At 37.5% G+C, this 22,698-nt stretch overlaps 1 protein-coding gene across 9 annotated transcripts in view; it reads left to right on the top strand.

The window, feature by feature from the left end:
- LOC127583617 (protein Aster-B-like) overlaps positions 1-7,476 on the top strand; it is a 305,877-nt gene extending 298,401 nt beyond the window's left edge. For all 9 annotated transcript variants that reach the window (XM_052039774.1, XM_052039773.1, XM_052039772.1 and 6 more), the window contains one exon: positions 1,081-7,476. In XM_052039774.1, the coding sequence (XP_051895734.1) occupies positions 1,081-1,167 (87 nt within the window). In that variant the 3' untranslated portion in view covers positions 1,168-7,476. The remainder of the gene's footprint in view (positions 1-1,080) is intronic.
- The last annotated feature ends 15,222 nt before the right edge of the window (positions 7,477-22,698 follow it).

The following is a 22,698-nucleotide window of genomic DNA, read 5'->3' as shown; positions in this document are numbered from 1 at the left end:
CATTCAACCAGGGTCATATAAATGTAAGAGTCATGACCACTCTGTGGATGAAGGTTTGCCACAGATGACTTAAAATCCTTTAATCTTCCACCTCTTCCTCTTCCTCTTCCTCCCCTCCTTTCACCCTATACCTCCGGGAAATGTTTCACTGAGTTGATGGAGCTGGCCACCAGAAAATGGCAGGAAGATGAGACAGTGGAGCATAGCTTCAAATAGCTTTACCACAACAGAAACATTGAAACAACAGCTTAGGGTGGGGTATTCAAGTGAAGTTGTTCTGGGATCCGGAGATCCTACAAAAACGCATTTCAGTGTCTGATCTCATTCTGCATGAGTGCAGCTGCACAGTGTGAAAAGCAGCAGCTGTAAATCCTGAAGGAGTTTGTACCCACATTAATCTGGCCTTCACCAAAATAGCAGCTGTGACTGACAAGAGGATCCATGGGTCTGTGATTCGCAATATGGTTCCAGTAAACTATTTGGCAATGATTATCAGTTAGAATCTTCATATTAAATGCAAGAAAAATTAACCCTTCCAGAGAATGCAAGATTCTTTTGCACTCAACCAGCAAGGAAAATGAACATTTATTTCACTCCTATTAAATTTTAACATTGTTTTGTCCTTCTAATTAAACCACCGAATTAGAACACCAAGACTTGGGAGATCACATGGAGAAAATTAAACATAAAATTCCTACCAAGTACCAGAAGAGATCTTTTAAAGAATATTTCCTCAACAAGCCTCTTGAATGTTGTAATGTACTGAGATAGGTGGTTTGAAAATTATATTTCTTGTGCATGGTTTCACCCTAATGAAAATCATTTTCTTTCACTTCTTTGTTAAGACTGCTTTTTTTTGTCATTGTCCAGTAGGAGCAAAATTTGTTGTGATGCTTCCTTTAGTATATGCCACGTCTGTTAAAGGTGTCTATTACACACATAGAAATGAAATTGAGATTTTGCTCACTTTGAAGGCATGGTCTTTACCAGGCTAGATTCGAGCCTCCTTTGTATGTAATGCTAATGTAAGTTAAGCTGGTCAGATCTGGAATTTCACCTCTTCTCTAATTTATCCTACAGATGAGAAACTCGTTAATATCTCTACAAAAAGGCATTGGTTTACGTGATTACAGTTCAGAAACAGACAAGCATGATCGATTTCACTGATGGGCATTACCAAGGCTGAAGAGGGAATTGTGTGCAATATATGTTATGTATAAATTATATATATGTTATATATATATATAAAAGAAATAAAAAGACACTGGAACCGCAGGCTGAGTTGGATCCCCAGGATTGCTGCCCCAATCAGCAAATTCACAATTGACAAAACCAAGATCCTGCACTGATATAAAAACTGTAGCAGAACTACTGAAGCATTGTGGGAAACAACAGCCACACTAATCTGCCTACACACTCCGGTTATAAATCCTAGAACATTGTACTGTAAGTGTAACATCTCACAAAAGCATGTAATAATCTGTAGACTGTCTCTTTTATGGAAGATATGTAACTGAAGTACCATGTGATCTTTGTTTAAAATAAGGTATTCATCAGACAGAGATAGGAGCGGGGTGAGGATCTTGAAGCTGTTACTGGTTAATTGTGCCTGCAGAAACACCGGATACATCTTAGTTAATATTAACAAAATTAATCCGATATATTGATTCTGGCTCAGAGTGAATGGTTTAAGAAACTGTGAATATCTGTATTGAAAAAAACTTGAAGATTTTCTAAGTTACAAGTGAAAAGTAACTGGAATCCTGATGCAACTGACTTAGTTATTTATTATTGTTAAAAACAGTCTAAACAATCTATCATAGGCAGGTCCAACGATATATAGAGCAAAAGTGTGTTCAGCTCTGATATCCTCATGGCAGCATGTCTACGAGTTGCAGATCGCTCATCTGATACTTGCAGAGAGCATCTGTGAAGCCTGATTATGAAGCATTCCATGTTTTATGATGAAATGGTATCAGTTCGTCAGGGATGAGTTTCGTGATCAGCACTGTTAACATAGTGAGGCACCTACAAGAGAAGTGTGAGACCCCTGAGAAATGTGATGTCGTGTTTAACTGTGCTGCAGAGGTATGGCATGGTAGTCTAATCAATTTTAAGTTTCATGGTTGTCTGGTGGAAAATTGAAGAATTATAGATTAGTGTAGTTAATCTATAAATGTTCCAGACTGAAAAAATTAAAATGATTTCATTTTTCCAACAGAAGTCAATAAGCCAGAGTTTAAGAAAAGGAAAATATTAAAGATTTGTCTTAAAGATCACTGTGGAATTTGATTCACAGATCTGACAGGATCTTATTAAATGCAGTGAGATTTTTGAGTGTCCTGTCACTTGATGATATCTGTTACTTGAAAAGCATAGGGATTGTGCTGTGCACTTGCTAATCCAGTATATTACAGATGCAATATTTAGTGACCAAAATTCAATGTGGTTGTCTTATTAGAACAGAAATCCAGGCAGTTGTAAGTGCAAAACGATGCATGTTGTGTGATGGGATAGGTGCAGAATTGATAAAACCAAGTAGCAACAGTCAAGTGGTTTAATCCACTCAACACTGAACTAGTGGATGCTGGCGCTTTAACCTTTGGTGGGCAATTTGCATTAATAATGCAAGAATAAAACAGATTCAAAGTGGATTTCTAAAATGAATATGGCCTGTTAAAATACAATCTTTAAACATGGGTCCACGAAAATTGGTGCTCACCTATGAGCTGTTTGGGTATGAACAAATAATCAGCTATTAACATAGTCCAAGAGAATAAATATTTAAATAGGTTTTTTTTATAAATATATTGTGTCAGGACTAATGTGTGAACTGATTGAATTGGAAGATATGATGTAAGGGTTAACAGGTGGAGAATTGCCTCTTCATTTTGTTCAAAGATTTGATCATTCATTTATGACAATTCTTTTCAATAAAAATCCCTGAGCTGATGTAGTTAAAGTTGGTGGGACAAATTGAAGGGAGGTCAGGGAATTCTGGCAATTTGAAACAAAATAATTTTGATGAATTTAATACTCAGTGTGAAATTTGTGGCATCTTGGCCTATGTATTTCACGGGCAGCTGTATTACTCTCCAGCATTATAGATTGTGTTAGGAATATTTACTAGTCAAATGAAAAACTGAAATTTCAAAGACATCCAATAATTTCTAGAACGAGAACTTGGCGATTTAGATTTATTAAGTATATATGAACTCCAGTAACTAACCATATAAATACACCTTATCTAAGGGTGTTTTGTCTGGACAATTATTAGATAAGTGATACAGCTGCCAATATCTACCTTTTCAGTAGAGTCAGAAAAAGTAAGATTTGATGTTAAATATGAGGTGCTTTTAATATGACTGATACAAGATTTTAAAAAGAAAAGGTTGCTTTCTAAAATGAACAAAGCATTCTATTGGTCAGACATTTTTGCTGCCAATCAGAAATTATTTAGCAATATTCCGTTAAGAAGAGGTGTGAATGGCCAGTCAGCAGACTGCATATTAAATTGTGCAGACAGATATGCCTAAATGCACTATTTCCACATAAAAACTGAATTTTTCAGTGCTTTGGATTGTGTAGCCCACAATATTTTGTCTTAAGGACATGCCTAATGTGAACCATGTCCCTGATTTTAAATTGTTGGAATATTGAGAAAGGCAGTGTCTGATTGCTGTGTAGATTTTGGATGGCAAATGCTGACAAATCCATTTCTAACTAAATTATGGCATCATATTTTCTTTAAGCAGGTCATCCTCATTCAGTGCTGCATTCACTTTTGTTTTTTTTAATTGAACATTGCTTCTACACTCAACAAGACTAGTAGAATCATAAATCTTTGCAGTATGCCACTGAGCAGATTCAGTAGGTTGTATTTGTGATGTCAATCACTCCATATATAGCATCATGTTGATGAGTATGAGCTTTCCTTTTTGTGCTATAGTAGTAACTTATTTTTTTTTAATTCTGGATTACACTTTTGTTGCCTTTAATATTTAATTTCATTTCTTCAATTATGAGATACAAAATAGTCAGAAAATAGATTTGCACTGTAGAAGAAAAAAATGGATATCTTAATAGTGTCCAGCTGCTTATGCTCATTATATTTTTATTTCCGTGCTTGGTATGGTATAGGATTGCCAGAATATAATGAATTGATTTGAATCTTTTGTTTTTAAATTAGCTAATATATGTGGCTAGTTTTGTTCTTAGTGTTTACATTATGTGTAACACCAAAGGTCAGTCAAGCCAGATTTGTGAATAGTGAAAAGGTCAGATCTGAGGGTAGGTTTACAAGCCTATAGTGAGTGAGAGTGTGTATGAGTGTGTGCATGGGAAGGCTAATTTGCACAACATACAGAAAATTCAGATTGCTGTGACAGACTACTGGTTGTTAACCCATGAATCAAATTTCAGTTGCAGAGAGGACACTGTTGAACAAATCAAAATGAAAGCAGATTCTCATCAAAACTGAGCTTTTATTTTGCTTGAAATATAGATGAGCCAATACATTGTTCAGTGAGTCACCTTATTGAAATATCCCACAGCTTTCTATTAAAAAAAATTGAAAATTGTCCTATTTGGAAATCACAAAGCTTTAGGACGTATATTCTAATGAATTTTATGGGAGCAATAAAAATCCTGTTGGATTTTTGATGAGGATGATGTTTTTATTTACATTCTTATACATTGTTTTAGTTTCTGTTTTAATTGGAATAATGAGTAATAGTTTGGATGACCTGGTTGAAGTTTCATAATTTCTTTTTTTTAAACAAAGTTAGCATAATTTTACCATTGTATAATTACCATGTTGTGACACAGGTGGTAAAGTGTCTCCCATGCCTGAAAATAATTTGTGACCAAAAGAATTGAGTCAAGCAAAGGTAGAAATGATAACAAATTTTGGTATACTTTATTGATATCATTTATTTCTAAATCATTTTGTAATCATATGGCACTTTTGAAACATCAATGTATTAATATTGCTTAGAACTAAAGTGCTTTTGTCCTCTATTGAAAAAGATACAAATAATGTGTATGAATGTTCAAAGCCTACTTGTACATATTTAAGCTCTTATTTGCTTTCTTTATGTTCAAGCTCATGGTCGTCTATATTGGCCATCTTTTATGTCCTGATTTCTGTATTTAATGGTTAAACAAGATTGAACACTGCATCTATCAATCATTCCCAAATTCAGTATATCCTGAAATCAGGTTACAGGTAAAGGAGATGCCATGTTTGATAGCAGAGGGAGCTGTACAGTCACTGGCACTTAATGATTGATGTGAGCCTGTAAATTTGCTTCCCAGACCTCCATCATGGAGGACAGGAAGCATGTGTTCATTGCGAACTGGTAGTGGGTTGTAGCCCATAGGTAAAGACCAAAAATCATATGCATATGCAATTAAAGGGTCTAACCCTTCCATGAGGCCTCTACCAGAGTTGGTTTGCCCTAAGGCTATCAGTGCTGGCACTGGTTACACTTTGGGGAAACTAGTTTTTACATGCAGTGCATGGTGGTCAGAAAGGGACCACATTAGACCACAAATGATAGGAGAGAGGTTTCAAAATATACTTACTAAATATGGAACCAGTGAGAGTAGGATTGCTGCTCCTTATCCCACGTTTAGTGATATTGCCAGTCATTGCTTTCTCACTCCCTAGAGTTACTGCTACTTTTCCCCCCTTGATCATCTGCACTACTTCCTCCCTTAAAAACTGCTTTCTTCCCACCTTTTCCTCCCCATTTCTTGTCTCTGTCCTTATTCTTCCACTCCAGTTATTTAATTATTTGCATGAAGGCTGCTGCTGTTGACATGGTGGTATGATCATCAATTTCTCATTGAGGCCAAATATAAGTTGTGTCACAAAACTCACCAGTCAAACATAAGAAACTATCCCTGTGACCTCCCATCCCTTCCCCAAATTCAAGGAGCACATTCATGGCGAATATAGGGATATCTGAACTTCTAGGCTTCAGACCTTAGAGTTTGCACCATTCTTCCATGGATACATTGCAGCAGTTTATGTTGCACACCTACTAAATCTATAATTCAGGCACTGTCTGCACTGCAGTCATCCTCCTGGTCATTGCTTATTGCTCAAGGTAAAGCCTGTATTATTGCATTTTCTTTTCCTTGGACTCAAAGTATTGTTTCAGGAAAAAATAAACAGCTCATAAAGTGTTTTGCAGAGTCAGTTACCGCACTAATGTTGAAATGTTAAATTCTGTTTCGGGCTCTGCTGTGTGGTGCAAAAAGTAGATCCACAGTGGAATTTGCTGTTCAAGAGTGCTTTATGGGCTGTGTATTTTCAGCAATATATGGAAAGCATTGTATTGAACTGATTGCAGTTTCACAAAACATTGAACAATAATCATTGTACTGTATGCAGGATTTGAAAATGTGAATATGAGAAGAATATAATTTAAAAGGGACAGTGTCTGCCTCATAGGTTACTCATCTTGTTTGTTTGTATTTAAATAATGCAAAAAATCAGAAAAGTACAGGCAACCCCCACGTTACAGGGAGGTTGCGTTCTGAGAAAACGGCCCGTATACACGATTTTCCTTAATGTCAAGCCGCGTCAACTGCACATGCGTCAAGAAACAAGAATTGAAAAAATAGTATTCTTTTTATTGATTTTATTTTTTTTCCACAAAAATTCCATGAGAGCAAATTTTATTCTGTTTCTCAAATTTGGTTGTGATTGTGAATTCTGTAAGGACGAATTTCAGTAACCCGAACAGCCATAACGCAGGGGCTGCCTGTGCTCATAATTGTTGCATTGGGATATTTTAAATTGGCATGGCTAATGGAGAATTGAACACATTAATGTTTACTTCAACCTTTTAAACCTGATACTCAGTAACACATCATTGTTTCTGATTCTACAATATTATCAATTGAAGAAAATGCAAAAGATTTTCATGTGTACAAGAATGCAGTGAAAACTATTGTTGTAAATGCCCTAATTGTACAAACTGATTCCTCTATCCCATTGTTTCAATTAAGTAATCTCTCAAATGAATTGCTCCCCAAGGGAAAATTTTCCCTTTTTAATATGATCTTCCCATTGAACAGCATGATTGTTAACTGGCTGATGCTGTACTATAATGTAATTTAGTTCAACTAAACATTGCACCCACTCCAGGCAGATATTTTTTTTAAATAAGATGCATGTGGATCTGATGCAACCATCATCAGATGAAGTGAGGTAAAATTGAATTGTGTGGCTTGACTATGCCATGACATAATGTAACAAACTATCTTAATGTGCATTCAAGAAAAAGATACATTTTTTTAAGAACTGTTTTGATCTCCATATTATGAAACCTAACTATGAACTTTGCGCTGTGCGCAGGTTTAGTTTTAATACTCTTGCCTACTAGAGTTTAGGTTATCATGGAAACCCACCTGCAAGTTCATGTAAAGTAGAACAAGCTATGAATAAAAAGTGTTGGAAAAAATCTTTAATACTTTTGTCACCTTTCTCTTTTGGGTGATGTTGAAGAATTACATTTGGTTATCAAAACTATTAAAGAAAATGTGTTGAAAATTTTCACAGCCACACACTTGGCCCATTTTCAGTCCTTCTGTTTATCTCAGATTCTTTTTCTGTATATGCTAATGAAGAGGAGGGCTAAAGATGGTGGTGGTTTACTAATTGTTAAAATATTGTTCTCCATCCTTTTTATAAAAAATGCCATATAGGACATCATTGCCAGTAAATATTGTTTCACATTCTTGGATGTGTCACCTTCAAATTTAGCCTTGTAAGTAAAATGTTACTGATGTTTGTGGAAACCCTATTTTTTTCCTGTACCAATCTATTGCCATATTTAAAATGAATATTTATCTCTCTCTATTAAGGGATAAGCAGAAAAGAGGACAAGGATCTAAGATAAGTTGCAGCCCATGGGTCCTCATTTCAGAAACTTGTACAGTATTTCCCCTTTTTATAGGTTCCCCAATCCATTCTGGTCTGCGACCTCCAGATTATATTTTGCAGTATGCAACCTGTGTTACATTGGAAGGTGAATCATACATTGCATTATCAGAAGAGAGTTCAGAACATTGATAGTTGCACACCATCTAAAAAGTCAAAATCTAAATGCAGTTCAATTTGTCAACTTGAAGTTCCAGCCAAAGCTTGGGCATTGAATTCTGCAATGTCTAACTCCTCTGATTGTCAGAACACAACATTGCCACAGTTATAGGCATGAAGGAGAACTTCTATTTCTTACCATTCTGCAGGATGCATTCTAATTCTGTTGTTAGTGCACTGGCTAAGTTTTCTAAGCGCACATTTCAAAAAACAAAATAGTCAAAGAAAATAATAATTTACTATCCGGGAAGTTAAAGTTGAGCCTAAAAATCAACAGATCAGTAGAACGTTCCCTCGATCCCTTTGTTCATCTGTATCCATCTTGTGAATATTCTTGCCGATTATGATATCTCCCTACCCTTCAAATGTACCAATCCAAAATCTGTGTTCTGCTGTTTCAACTTCAATTTCAGTTTCTTTGACAGGTAGGTTTAACTTCATGTGGATTGTTTCATAATTTAGTTTTTCTGGTGTTTTGATGATCTCAAAGACTGTCTTATTTTCTGAGCCACATTAATCATTTCATGTCATTCTCTGACTGAGTTCTTTGGTGCAAGTTCACTGTGCACTTCCTCATGCAGTTGCCTTATATGTAACCAATCACATTTGCACACATTCATGCTAGACATGACACCTTATACAAGCGATCCTTGGGATTTCAGGTGACCTTAAAAAAAAAATCAGACAGTATATGAAAATTGCTCTCATCATATCCCAGTGTGAGTCTAGTGTCTCAGATAATGGCCTAACCATTAAATGAGAAATTCTGATTTCCAAGGGATTGGAATATTTTGCAAAAATATTAGTTAGGTTTCATATGCTGGAATCATTTTGCTATTTCAATCCTGAAGCATTTCCTCAGTCAGCTTTACATGTTCCATTACCATTCTAACTCATCATCAACTCCAGACAGTATATGAAAATTGCTCTCATCATATCCCAGTGTGAGTCTAGTGTCTCAGATAATGGCCTAACCATTAAATGAGAAATTCTGATTTCCAAGGGATTGGAATATTTTGCAAAAATATTAGTTAGGTTTCATATGCTGGAATCATTTTGCTATTTCAATCCTGAAGCATTTCCTCAGTCAGCTTTACATGTTCCATTACCATTCTAACTCATCATCAACTCCAGAGAACTTAATGGTTCATTACAAAATTAAAGTTAGAAAATATAGTTTAAACTTTACTCCAGTTACTGGCACAATTTGTTTAATTTAAACAATCTCTTATTGCCAAGTATATTGTCATATACTGTTAGTTCCAAAAATAATACTGCCATATCAATATTAAATGTATTTCTCCAAAAACTTAATTCCTTTGATAGAAGTAACTGACAGAACCACCTAGACTGTTTATCCCCAGTTTCTTTCAGTGAGAATCTGAACCTCACTTTAGACTTGAGATTAATTTTTCATTTTTGAGTGCTTAAAGTAGCCAAGTGTTAATTCCTTTTGATGTATCACACTTTCAGAATTAAATGTTATGCAAAACAGTTGGTTTTATAGTTGTGACAGAGGTAATGCCCACATCACCTACTTGAGCACTCTGTCTCAGAAGATAACAAATGACCCTGAATTGATTATCCATGCTGTTAACATTTTATGATGTGATGTCGACAGATATGTTTTTAAAAATCTATTACAGATCCTTAGCCTCCCACAATTACTTTGACATCTTCTCCTACCCTGCTTTCAGTTAGGACTCCATTGAATTGTACCAGTCTTTCCAGCTCTGTTGTATCTCTTCCAATGATGACACTGTCCACACATGTGTTTCTTGGATGTCTTCCTTTTTCCTTAACGATGACCTCTCCACCATTGAGCTCATGTGTCTGTTCCATTTTCTACACTTATGCTTTTGTTGCCTCTCCTCCCACCCAGCACAATGTCCTCACCATCCACTCCACCAACTTCTATTATCCTCTGTAATTTCTGTCACCATGCACAATATGCTACCAACAGACACATCATCCCCTTCCCACTCCTTTAGGTGTTTTGAAGGAATCAAAACTTTCACAATTCCCTTGTTCACATTTCCATCCCCGCCCCTTCTCTCAGCACCTTCCCAAGCAACCACAGGAGATGAAACACCTGCCCCTTCATCTCTTCCCATCCCACCCACCATTCAGCACCCAGGTGGAGCTGATATACTTATTCCAATTTAGTGCAGTGATTGTGGTGCTCATGAGGTGTAGTGCAGTGTTTGGTTTCTCTCCTCTACACTGGAGAAACAAATTGCAGATTGGGTATAGGATGACCCCCCCCCCCCCCACCCACCCGCCCCAAAGTTGGTCCTCAAGGGTGACTGAATTTTCAGTTGCCCGCTACTTGAATTCTCCTTCTGAATCTTACTCTGACCACTCTGTCTTTGGCCTCTTGCACTATTTAATCAAAGCTCAAGGATTGGATACATTAGCATCTCGTCTTCTGATTGGATACATGACAACCCTCAGGATTCCACATTGAATTTAACAAGATTAACTCAGTTTTTTTCCACAGATGCTGCCTGTCCTGCTTGGTACTTCCCGTATTTTCAATTATTTCAGCTGTCCAGCAAATGTGGGTGCTCTGTATCTTACAGATACAGCATGGTTTTTTTCCCTCTCCACTATCCTCTATTCTCACAAGAGATTAGCTGCTGCAACTAACAAACTGTCTTCACCCTCTCTCAGCTGGGCCACCAGTAATTGTATTATTCAGTCGCTTTTGTTCTCCACTATCACCGATGTTCCCTTTGTTCTCTCCAGCCCCCTCCCTTCCCCTCAAAACATGCCTGTTTTGTAACTTTTCCTAGTTCTCATGAAAAGTTATTGACCTGAAATGTTGTATCTATTTCACTATCCACAGATGCTGCCTGATCGACTGAAAGTTTCAAGCATTTTCTGTTACTATCTTAAAACTCAAGATCTCTTGTTTTGCCATAAACATTCACACAAGCCTGAAAAACAAATTTCAACCCGGCTACTTGGGAGTCCAAATAGGTTAATTTGTAATTGTGATGAAATATTCACTGAAATTTGAAATTTCATGATGCCCAATATATAAATTCACAGCTGGCAATATAATGTTGCTTTAATATATATGTTGTTTTAAGAATTAAAAGCAGTTTCATAAGAAGGCAGAGCAAATTATTATCAGGCCTCAAAAAGTGCAGTGTCATGATCAGACGGAAAGAACCCAAGTCCACTTTACTTCCTTCAAAATCTTTGGGATAGAAATCTGTCTTTGGCAACAACCACTAAATATATTCATGGGTATTGACTGCTGGTTGTACAATGTTTGGAGCTGACCTGTATAACATTTAGGATTGGTGATCAAAGAAAAATTTCACCTTCACCTTGTACCTTCAAGGCTTTGTTATGCATTAACTCTCTAATTAGTACAATCTAATAACAAGCCACCTCTGGAGAGTTAGAATAGGACCATTTCTACCTCGTCATTAAATTGAACAAAATTTTAAACTGCTTATTTCCTTGTGATTGTCTCAAGTCTAGAATTAAAGACCTTGACAAAACTTACAATAACCAAAACGTCACTGTGGCCACAGAACTGCTTATTCACAATTTAAGAGATAATTTATGCATGAGAATTGCAGTTTAGACTAACAGTGTCAAACTAAAGGCAGTTTTAGAACAAATAAAATTAAACAAAAGAGCCTGTGTATTGCTCACGACATAACAATTTATGTTATTTTTATCAGATATACACTGCTTGAAAGAACAGGGGGAGCAGGTTTTTAAAGGAAATTGAAGGAATACTTGAAAGGAAAATAACAGCAGGTCACCAATATGAAAAGATTCTTGTGAGCCTCATTTCATTGCTTTCAAAGAGACAGCAAAGGCAGGATCAACTGAATGGTCTCTTTAGAGTTGTGTTATTCTAATGTCACTTGTAATAAAATTCCCCTTCAGGAAAATATGTCTTAGTAGTTCCCTTTATTTGCTAAGAAATTTCTGGTCTTTGTTTTGTCACGAACCAGCAACAAAAGAAACACACTGAGCATGAAAACTAGTTTATTAATCACTATTTATGATAATACGTAAAATAAAAATAAAAACGTTAGTATGTTAGAATTCAAAAATGTTAAACCTCGAACGTTAACCCCAAAACTAAACTCTTTGTGTGTGTGTGACAAAGTCCCAAACTCCAAGTTCCGGAATGGTTCTTAAAGTTCAGTTCCGCAAGCCATAAGGTGAAATATGACCAAGGGCTTCTTCAACAACCACCGTTGTCAGAAGATAAGACGTAGATGTAGAGAAACAGAGAGAGAGTAAACACGAAATCCAAATGTTCCACGATGGAACCCAAACGACACTTCAGTGTTTACTCGGTAGTGACTTTGTCACCCCGAAAAGCATCCGAATCGTGGTCGTCCACACACAAATACCTGTTTCCTTCTACAGGTCAGCAACAAAGTGAACTCCACCGGATTACTTCCAACTTCCATACATGGATTTCAGTGGCAGACACAGTTATTGTTTCTCATCCATCGATAGAGAAAACTAGCAGGCTGGTGTCTCTCTCCCTTCTCTCTCTCTCTCTCCTTCTGACTTCAACAACGTCATTACGTCCTTTATCTTCTATTGACGTAAGCACGCCCCGCACACACATACACACACACTCTCTATCTTAAAGGGACTTTCACTGAGTCCGTAACACCTCCCACCTAAAAAAAATTTTTCCCACGAAAAATTTAACCGCGTATACAGTTAGTAATAATAATTATCATGCTACACAACTACAGACTATCAGATTAGTACAGATACATGTTTCCCATTTAACATCGGGAAAGACAATCAGCAATCACATTATCTTTGCCTTTAATGTGAGTTATCATGAGATCAAACTCTTGCAAAATTAAACTCCAGTTTAACAGCCTTCTGTTCTTGTTTTTGACTCGGCTCAGAAACACCAATGGGTTATGATCTGTATATACAGTCAATGGTTTCTGAGCGGTGCAAACATATACACTGAAATGTTGCATGGCTAAAACAAGCAACAGTAATTCTTTCTCTATGGTGGAATAATTATTTTGATGCTCATTAAATTTCTTTGAAAAGTAAGCTACAGGATGGTCAATATCATCAAGGTCACCCTTCTGCAACAACACAGCTCCTGCAGCTTCATCACTGGCATCTACTGCTAATGAAAATGGCTTTTCAAAGTCAGGTGTTTTGAGCACAGGATGGTAGCATAAAATGGCTTTCAGCTTCTCAAATGCTTCTTGACAAGAATCTGTCCAAACAAACTTTACTCCCTTCTTCGGAAGATTAGTTAGGGGAAGAGCAATATCAGCAAAGTTTTTACAAAATTTTCGATAATATCCAACCATTCCCAAAAATCTTCTAACAGTCCTCGTACCTGTGGGAATAGGGAACTCAGATATTGCTTGAACTTTTGCCTGAACAGGAGCTTGCTTGCCTTGACCTACAACATAACCAAGATACGTCACAGTGGCATGGCCAAATTCACTTTTAGCCAAGTTAACTGTAAGGTTAGCCTTGGAAAGTCTTTCAAACAACCTTTCTAACGCAGAGATGTGATCTTCCCAAGTATCATTCCCAGTCACTAAGTCGTCAATGTAGGCATCTGTATGTTTTAACCCATGAATCAACGAATTAATCATTCTTTGAAATGTTGCCTGAGCATTTTTCATTCCAAATGGTAAAACATTGTATTCATACAATCCAGAAGGGGTTACAAAGGCTGAAATCTCCCTTCCTCTATCTGTTAATGGAACACACCAGTACCCTTTTAATAGGTCAATCTTTGTAAGAAATTTTGCCTTTCCCACTCTGTCTATGCAATCATCCACCCTAGGAATAGGGTAAGCATCTGACTTTGTTACAGCATTCACTTTCCTGTAATCTGTGCAAAATCTAACAGTTCCATCAGGTTTAGGTACAATAACACAGGGCGAACTCCAATTTGAAGTAGAATGTCTAATAATATCATTTTCCAACATGTATTTTATTTCCTGATCAACAAGTTTACTTTTTTCCACATTCATTCGATATGGGTGTTGTTTGATCGGTTTTGCATCCCCAACATCAACATGATGGGTAATTATCGATGTTCTGTTTGGAACATCTGGGAACAGATTTTTAAATTTTAAAATTAATTCTCTCATCTGTTGTTTTTGTGAAACTTGTAAATGGTCCAACTTTGTTTCAAGGTTCTCCAGGATATTTTGTTCTTTTAGTTTTGATGGAACAATATTTGGTCTAAATTGGCCTTCCTCAACATCAACATCAGGCATTCTAGAAACAACCTTTACATCATCCACCAAGGCCACAACTGAATCCCTCTCATAATAAGGTTTTAGCATGTTTACATGACAGAGTTGTGTTTTCTTGCGTCTATCTGGTGTTTTGATTATATATGTTAAATCAGTCACTCGAGATTCAATAACATAGGGTCCAGAAAAACGAGATTGCAAGGGATTATTTTGGCTAGGGAAAAATATCAACACCTTTTGCCCCACTGCAAATGTCCTAGGCCGAGCACGTCTATCAAAATATGTCTTCATTCTTATCTGGCTAGTTTTCAAATTCTCTCTCGCTAGCTGGCAGACTCTCTCCAACCGAGTTTTAAATTTTTGGACATAGTCCAACAGGCTCAAGTGCACTTCCTCATTAACCCATTGCTCTCTCAACAACTCCAAAGGTCCTCTCACCCTATGTCCAAATACAAGCTCAAACGGACTAAATCCTATTGACTCCTGGATTGATTCTCTAACGGCAAACAAAAGTAAATGGATACCTTCGTCCCAATCCTTTGTGTTTTCAAAGCAATAAATCTTCAGCATATTTTTGAGAGTAGAATGAAATCTCTCCAGAGCTCCTTGAGATTCTGGGTGATATGCAGATGATACAATCTGCTTTGCTCCCAGCTCATAGACTATTTGTTGAAAAAAATTTGACATAAAATTACTACCTTGATCAGATTGGATGTCTTTTGGCAAACCAAACAAGGTAAAAAATTTTAAAAGAGCCTTTGACACCGTCTTGGCCTTAATATTTCTAAGGGGTATTCCCTCTGGAAATCTAGAAGTGGCACACATGATAGTTAACAAATACTGATTTCCAGTCTTAGACTTTGGTAATGGACCAACACAGTCCACAATCACCTTCGAAAAGGGTTCACCAAAAGCAGGAATTGGTTTCAACTGAGCCACAGGGGGGTTTTGATTTGGTTTACCTACCATTTAACATGTGTGACAGGTTCGACAAAACATCACCACATCTTTTCTCAAACCAGGCCAATAGAATTGTTTCAAGATCTTCCCTACAGTTTTATTCACACCAAAATGACCACCCAAAGGCATACTATGGGCCAGGTTTAAAATTTCATCCCTATAAACTTTTGGAACAACAACCTGATGAATAACTTCCCATTCCTCATTAACAGGAACATGAGGAGGTCTCCATTTCCTCATTAACACTCCATTTTTGACATAATATCCAATTGGCACTTTTTCAATCTCCTCACATGAGAGTGCTTTTTCTTTCAATTCTGTCAACTCAGGGTCCTTTGTCTGTTCCACCATAAAATCCTTCCTTGACAAAGACAAATCTTTAAATTCAGGCTCACTATAAGGATGTTGATCCTCCAGTGAAGACAGAAAAGTCTCAGATAAGGCATCATAATTTTCTTCCTGTTTAGGACTGTCACAAGGAACCACATCAGACTGCACCGGACTGTCTGTCTTGGCTAATTCTTTAGCTCTAGCTCGAGTCACCGCACATAATGGGTAAACATCTGGATCATCCTCAGACTCATCAATCCTTGGTTTGGTTGTTAACTGTACCACAGGAACAATTTCTCCATCTGCAAGGTCATTTCCCAATAACAAAGAAACTCCTTCCACGGGCAAACTAGGTCTTATCCCTATCTCGACTGGTCCTTCTACGAACTTTGACTTTAAAATCACCTTGTGTAAAGGGACTGATATGGTGTCATCTGTAATGCCTCGCACAAGATTTACCTCACCAGTGTCACTTTCTCCACCAAAATTTAAAACACTGTCCAGCAAGAGAGATTGACAAGCCCCAGTATCTCTAAGAATTTTCACTGGCACCTGGGGTGACTCATCATTCAGTGAAACAAAACCCTCTGATACATAAGAACAGAATTCTTTTCTCTCCTCCTCCAACTTTTCCGCTTTTACCTCTTGCAAGGACTGATCCTTAACAGCATCTCCTAAACCTTTTTGATTTTTAATTGCCTGAAAGCAAGCATTGGGCACAGCTTCCTTCCTTTTCTTCAAAAGGGCACAATTAGATATCACATGGCCAGGTTTCTTACAGTAATAACAAGTACGCTCAACAGGTTTCTCCAGCACTGGCTTCTTTTCATCCTTCCCTTTTTGATTACCTCCCAATTTAATCTCCGGTTTACCTGGATTGTCCTTGTAACTCTTTTGAAAGGTTTTAGGTTGTCCCCATTTGGATTTATGGGTTAAAGCATAATCATCTGCCAACCTAGCAGTTTCTTGTAAAGTTTCCACTGCCTTTTCATTTAAATATGTTGTTAATTCAGCTGGAACACATATTTTAAAGTCTTCCACTAGTATCAATTCTTTCAATTTATCAAAATCCCCATCTACATTTTTAGCCATGTACCATCGTTCAAAACATATTCTCTTTCCACTGGCAACCTTTTCAAAATGTTGGAAATACTGATCAACCTGATCTTCCTCAAAAGGAGGGACTAATCGAACCTCCCTGCTGGCTGAAAAACCATCATCAGAATCAGATTCTAAACTCTTTCGCTTCATTTGTAACTCATGCTGCCTCTGTTTCTCCTTCTCCAAATAATAGTCAACTATCATTCTATGAATAACTGCTTTTCTCATAGACTGCTTTACTTCTGTAAGGTTTAGCTTTGTAGCAATCTTTATCAAATCATCCTTTTTTGCCACCTCCAATCCCTGTAGGGTTGGTGACTCCAAAAATGCCTTAATATCCATTGCTGCTGGTTTCCACACACACAAGCCAATTAAAAAGAATTTATCAAACCTCCCTCAAAAATCTTTGGATTGAATCCCGAACAAATCTCGTCAATCTGGGGAACGATCCCAGACGACACTCGTTAATCTTTGGATTGGATCCCGGACGAGCCCCCAATTTTGTCACGAACCAGCAACAAAAGAAACACACTGAGCATGACTCAGTGTTAAAATCTATTTTATTAATCACTATTTATGATAATACGTAAAATAAAAGTAAAAGCGTTAGTATGTTAGAATTCAAAAATGTTAAACCTCGAATGTTAACCCCAAAACTAAACTCTTCGTGTGTGTGTGACAAAGTCCCAAACTCCAAGTTCCGGAATGGTTCTTAAAGTTCAGTTCCGCAAGCCATAAGGTGAAATATGAGCAAGGGCTTCTTCAACAACCACCGTTGTCAGAAGATAAGATGTAGATGTAGAGAAACATAGAGAGAGTAAATACGAAATCCAAATGTTCCACGATGGAACCCAAACGACACTTCAGTGTTTACTCGGTAGTGACTTCCTCACCCCGAAAAGCATCCGAATCGTGGTCGTCCACACACAAATACCTGTTTCCTTCTACAGGTCAGCAACAAAGTGAACTCCACCGGATTACTTCCAACTTCCATACATGGATTTCAGTGGCAAACACAGTTATTGTTTCTCATCCATCGATAGAGAAAACTAGCAGACTGGTGTCTCTCTCCCTTCTCTCTCTCTCTCTCCTTCTTCTTCTGACTTCTCCAACAACGTCATTACGTCCTTTATCTTCTATTGACGTAAGCACGCCCCACACACACATACACACACACTCTCTATCTTAAAGGGACTTTCACTGAGTCCGTAACAGTTTAATAGTGACTAATGTTCAGTACTACATTTATCCAGCACTTGAAACTGGCTCATAGTTAATCTGGAAGAAAAAAAATCACCAAATCATGTGGATGAAAATTACATGTTGGAAATTCAGGAGAAATTTCTCAGAGAATGGATAGAAGGTGGAATTTGCAACAGCAGGGAATGACTGAAGATGCTTTTATCAGGTAATCACATGAGGATGAAAGGCAAAGAAGAGTACACTGATAAAATTAGATGAAGAGGAGCAGAAAGAAGTTCACATGGGGTGAAAAATAGTGTGAACCAAATGAACTGTTTCTGTCCTGTGCTTTCTCTGTATTAAGTGAGGCTTTTCCTGTCTGTCATCATTTTTACTGCCCTATTACTATATCATTGCTAGAAACGATTTTCCACAACAGGTATGATGCCATGCTTGGAAAAATTAAGAACAATTCATAGCAACTTAACAGAATCACTCTTTGATTTGCATTGTAGGACAGGTTGCATGTCACCAGTAATAGATGGTATAAGTAAATGAATCCACTGTGCCAATAGTAAGTGAATTTAATTTGATTTTAAATGTGCTTTTGCTGCAGAGCTGATGTTTGATCACTGGTGGTGTGGTAATAGAGGACATAAAAGATTATATTGGTCAGCACATTGCCTGACCACCAGATATATCTGGAGGAAGAATTCTGCATTATCACTGCCTGTACAGTGAAAAGCACCCTGGCCTTAATCTGTGTATAAACCCCAATTAAGGCTTTTTCCATATCCATTAAAAGATTATTAATACTGATTGGCATTGGAAATATTTCTCTTTTTCAGACACAGATGGATCTGCTTTATTTTCACAGCATTTGTTATTTTAATTTTGATGCATCTATTGGAACGATTTGGCTTTTTTTCAAATAAAGCCTTCACTACCTCTGATATTAGATTAAAATCTGCATTAAGATGCCACCTGCACAGAGACACAACAGATGATACTAAAATCTTCATGGAGTATTTTAATTTAGACTAGAGGGTATTCCATGATGTTGCACAGGAAATCATGACACAGTGATAATGGGGAATAATGGAAGCAATCTGTTAACATATGATTCAGTATCTATTTTGGATTATCCATTGTCTTTTTTACATAGTTCATTATGGATTTGTTTGTCCACATTATGGATGCACACTGCTATGCAAATCTGTCAAAGTGCTGGCAAAGTTTCCCATGAGTAGTAATGCAACTATGCCAACAATAGCGGTGGGAGTGTATGGTTATGTGGGAAGGACCTGCACAGTTCATGCAAGTGCAACCTTTTTAATATTACCAAAAATAAATGAAATTATTTCTGATTTAATTGAACTGATGAGGGTCTAAGTCCAAGCAACAGTATTTATTTCAAACAAAAGTAGATAATGGGGTCTGTGGAAGCATGAGCATTCAGAGCAATGGAAGTGTATGGACCTGAGATGGCATTTTATATATTAAAAAAAGTTCTGCTGATTTTCAACATTTACTCCGGGTCATATGAAAATGTATTATTAGAATTTTATTAAACTGCAAGATTAAGATGGAATCAAATGAGTAATGTTGGCATCTGATATGATATAAATACTGATAATAATTATACAGGTCAATATGCAGCAGTAAATCTTCTAGCAGTTTATGATAGGATGAGCTGCCTGGCCTGTGCTGTAAATTGGTGATACTGTGACTTACCTTTGACTAGGCACTGAACATATGAGCTAAAAGAGCCATGTTAATGTGAGACGTCGGATATAATTAGTAAACAAATTTAAACAACGATTCTAACCACTTGCTCCCTCTCATACTAGTTTTAGACTTAGTGGCAACAGTCTGCATTGTCCTTGACTTTTCACATGGATTGGCTCAAAAGAAGTTATTTGATTGTATTTGTGGTGGTCTAATAAAAACACTCCCGTAGTTCAAGTCTTACCTAATATTTATATTTCCTCATACCAAACAGTCTCTTAGTCAATCAGCGTCAAACCTTCTTATGCCTAAATATTTATGTTATATAGTCTGAAACACATTACCTCTTGGGATTTGTCTTGAGATAAAACTCAAGATTCCATTAATTTTTGTTAACATCATCTTTAATCTTGTGTGCAATCTTTAATGTTCTATAACATTGGATTTTCCTGAATTCCTCTGCCTTCCATTAGCACTGGGCCTACAACAACAACCTGGCAATCATAGAACAGTACAGCACAGGAACAGGTCCTTTGGCCCATGATGTTGTGCTGAACTAATTAAGCTAATGACCCCTAATTGAGCTAATCCTATCTGCCTGCACATGGTCTGTATCCTTTCATTCTCTGCATATTCATATGTCTATCTGAAAACCTCTTAAGCGCCTCTATTATATCTGCCTCCACCACCATTCCGGCCGTGCATTCCAGGCACCCACCACTCTCTGTGTAAAAAAAATTGCCCCACACATCTTTGAACTTGCCCCCCTCACCTTAAGGGCATGCCCTCATATAGCCTGAAACAGCAAAACATCCAAAGCACTTCACAGGAGTGTTTCAAACTAAAGCTTAACACTTGACTGCATTTGGAAACATTAAGTCTGGGAAGCAAGTTTTGAGGACTGGCTCAGAGGAAAGAGAAGTTGAGTAATAAGTAGTAGGAAAGGAATCCATGATTTTAGAGTAATGAAAGCAGAAAGTGCTAGAAACCAAAAACACTCGACAGGTCAGGCAGCATCTGTGGAAAGAGAAACAGTTAACACTTCAGGGCTGAGATCCTTCATCAGAACAGGGGTAAGGGTCTCGGACATGAAATGTTAACTCTGTTTCTCATCCCACAGATGGTTCCTGACCTCCGAAGTGTTTCCAGCATTTTCTGGTTTTATTTCAGATTTCCAGCATCTGTGTTTGTTTTTGATTTTCATTCCCTGACTTCAGAGCTTTGTCAGTGGAAGGCGTAACAGACAATGATAGACCAGTTAAACTTGAGAATAATCAATTGCCAGAACTCTAGGAGCACAGATAATTCAGAAGGTCATGGGTCTGCAGAAGAGCTTGGAAGTTGATTGATCTGATTGAGTTTCTTGAGGAGGTAACTAAGAAAATTGATGAAGGAAGAGTAGTAGATGTGATTTACATGGAGTTTAGTAAGGCTTTTGACAAGGTCCTGCCAAGTAAACTGATCCATAAAGTTAAGGTACAAGGGATCTGAGGCATGTTGACAAACTGGATCCAAAATTGGTTCAGTGATAGGAGGCAATGGTGGATGGGTATTTTTCCGACTGGAGGTCTGTAGCAAATGGCATACTGCAGGGATTGGTGCTGGGAACTTTTGTTGTTTGTCATAAATGTCTTGGATGGGAACATAGGTGGTCTGATTATTAAATTTGCAGATGACATAAAAAATTGGTGGATTCATAGACAGTGAAGAAGGTTGTCTAAGGATACAGTGGGACATAAATCATCTGAAAAGTTGGGCAGAGTGGTGGCAGATGGAACTTAATCCAGACAAGTGTGAGGTAATGCACTTTGGGAAATCGTATTCTGGTAGGACATATAGGGTAAATAGCAGGGAGTATGCAGATACCTTGTTATGCAAGTCCATAGCTCCCTAAAAGTGATGATGTGGGTGAATAGGGTAGTGAAGAAGGCATTAAGTATGCTTGCCTTTCAAGGCCAAAATATTGAGTATAAAAATTGGGATATCATTTTGCAGCTGTACAAAACATAGTCTAGACTGTGCTTGGGGTATTGCGCACAGTTTTGGTTGCCACACTACAGGAAGGATGCAGTAGCAATAGAGAGGATGCAGAAGAGATTCACCAGGATGTGGCCTGGAATGGAAGGCTTTACTTATAAGGAGAGAATGGATAAGGTGGGTTTATTCTCACTGAAATGTAGGAGGCTGAGGGATGAGCTTTATAAATATTTATGAAATTAAAAATGGAATAGATAAGGTAGAAAGTTAGTCTTTCTAGAGTGGGAAAGTCTAAAACTGGAGGGCACAGGTTGAAGATGGTGGGGGAAAATTTAAAGGAGATTTGAGGGGCAAGTTTTTTTACTCAGAGTGTTGGTTGTATGGAATAAGCTGCCAGAGGAAGTGGTAGAGGCAGAAACAATTATGTTTAAAAAGCATTTGGGCAGGAAAGTAGAGGGATACGGGCCTAATGTAGGCAAATAGGATTAATGTGGATAGACATCATGGTTGGCATGGACGAGGTGGACAGATAGGACCCACTTCTGTGTTGTTTGATTCTATGGGCATGAAGGGATATGAAAACAAGGCTAGAATCTGGTGCTGCTTAACTCACCACAGATGGAGATCAGCAAACATGGGCTTTATGGAATTTGGTATGTGCTTGGGCAGAGCTTTGGACCACGTCAAGTTTAAGATGAATAGAATTAGGGAGGGTCTCTACAAGTGGGAAAGGTAAGAATGTTTCAACAGTGACTGAGTTGGGAAAGAAGATAATGCTAGTTTTAGTGAAAGCACAGGTATGTGGTCCACAGCTAAAGGTGGCATTAAAGTACGATACAAAGTTATGAACTGTTCAGTTAAGTTTCAGATAGGTGCTAAGGAGAAGGATGGTGTCCAGGGAAAGAAACTTATGATAGGGACTATGGCATTCCTGTGCTGTCTTTATTCTCCAGAATGATCTCAAACCTTGCAATGGTGAAATATTCATGGAGTCCCTCAGTGGGACAAACCAAGAGTTGCAGACATATCTGCTTTAAATTCTTCTAAGGAAATCCTCACCTTTTCAAG

This window comes from Pristis pectinata, chromosome 27 (genome assembly GCF_009764475.1).
Source record: "Pristis pectinata isolate sPriPec2 chromosome 27, sPriPec2.1.pri, whole genome shotgun sequence".
Lineage (NCBI taxonomy): Eukaryota > Metazoa > Chordata > Chondrichthyes > Rhinopristiformes > Pristidae > Pristis > Pristis pectinata.
Note: the sequence above shows the minus strand (reverse complement) of the source record. Positions and strands in the feature narration are given on the sequence as shown.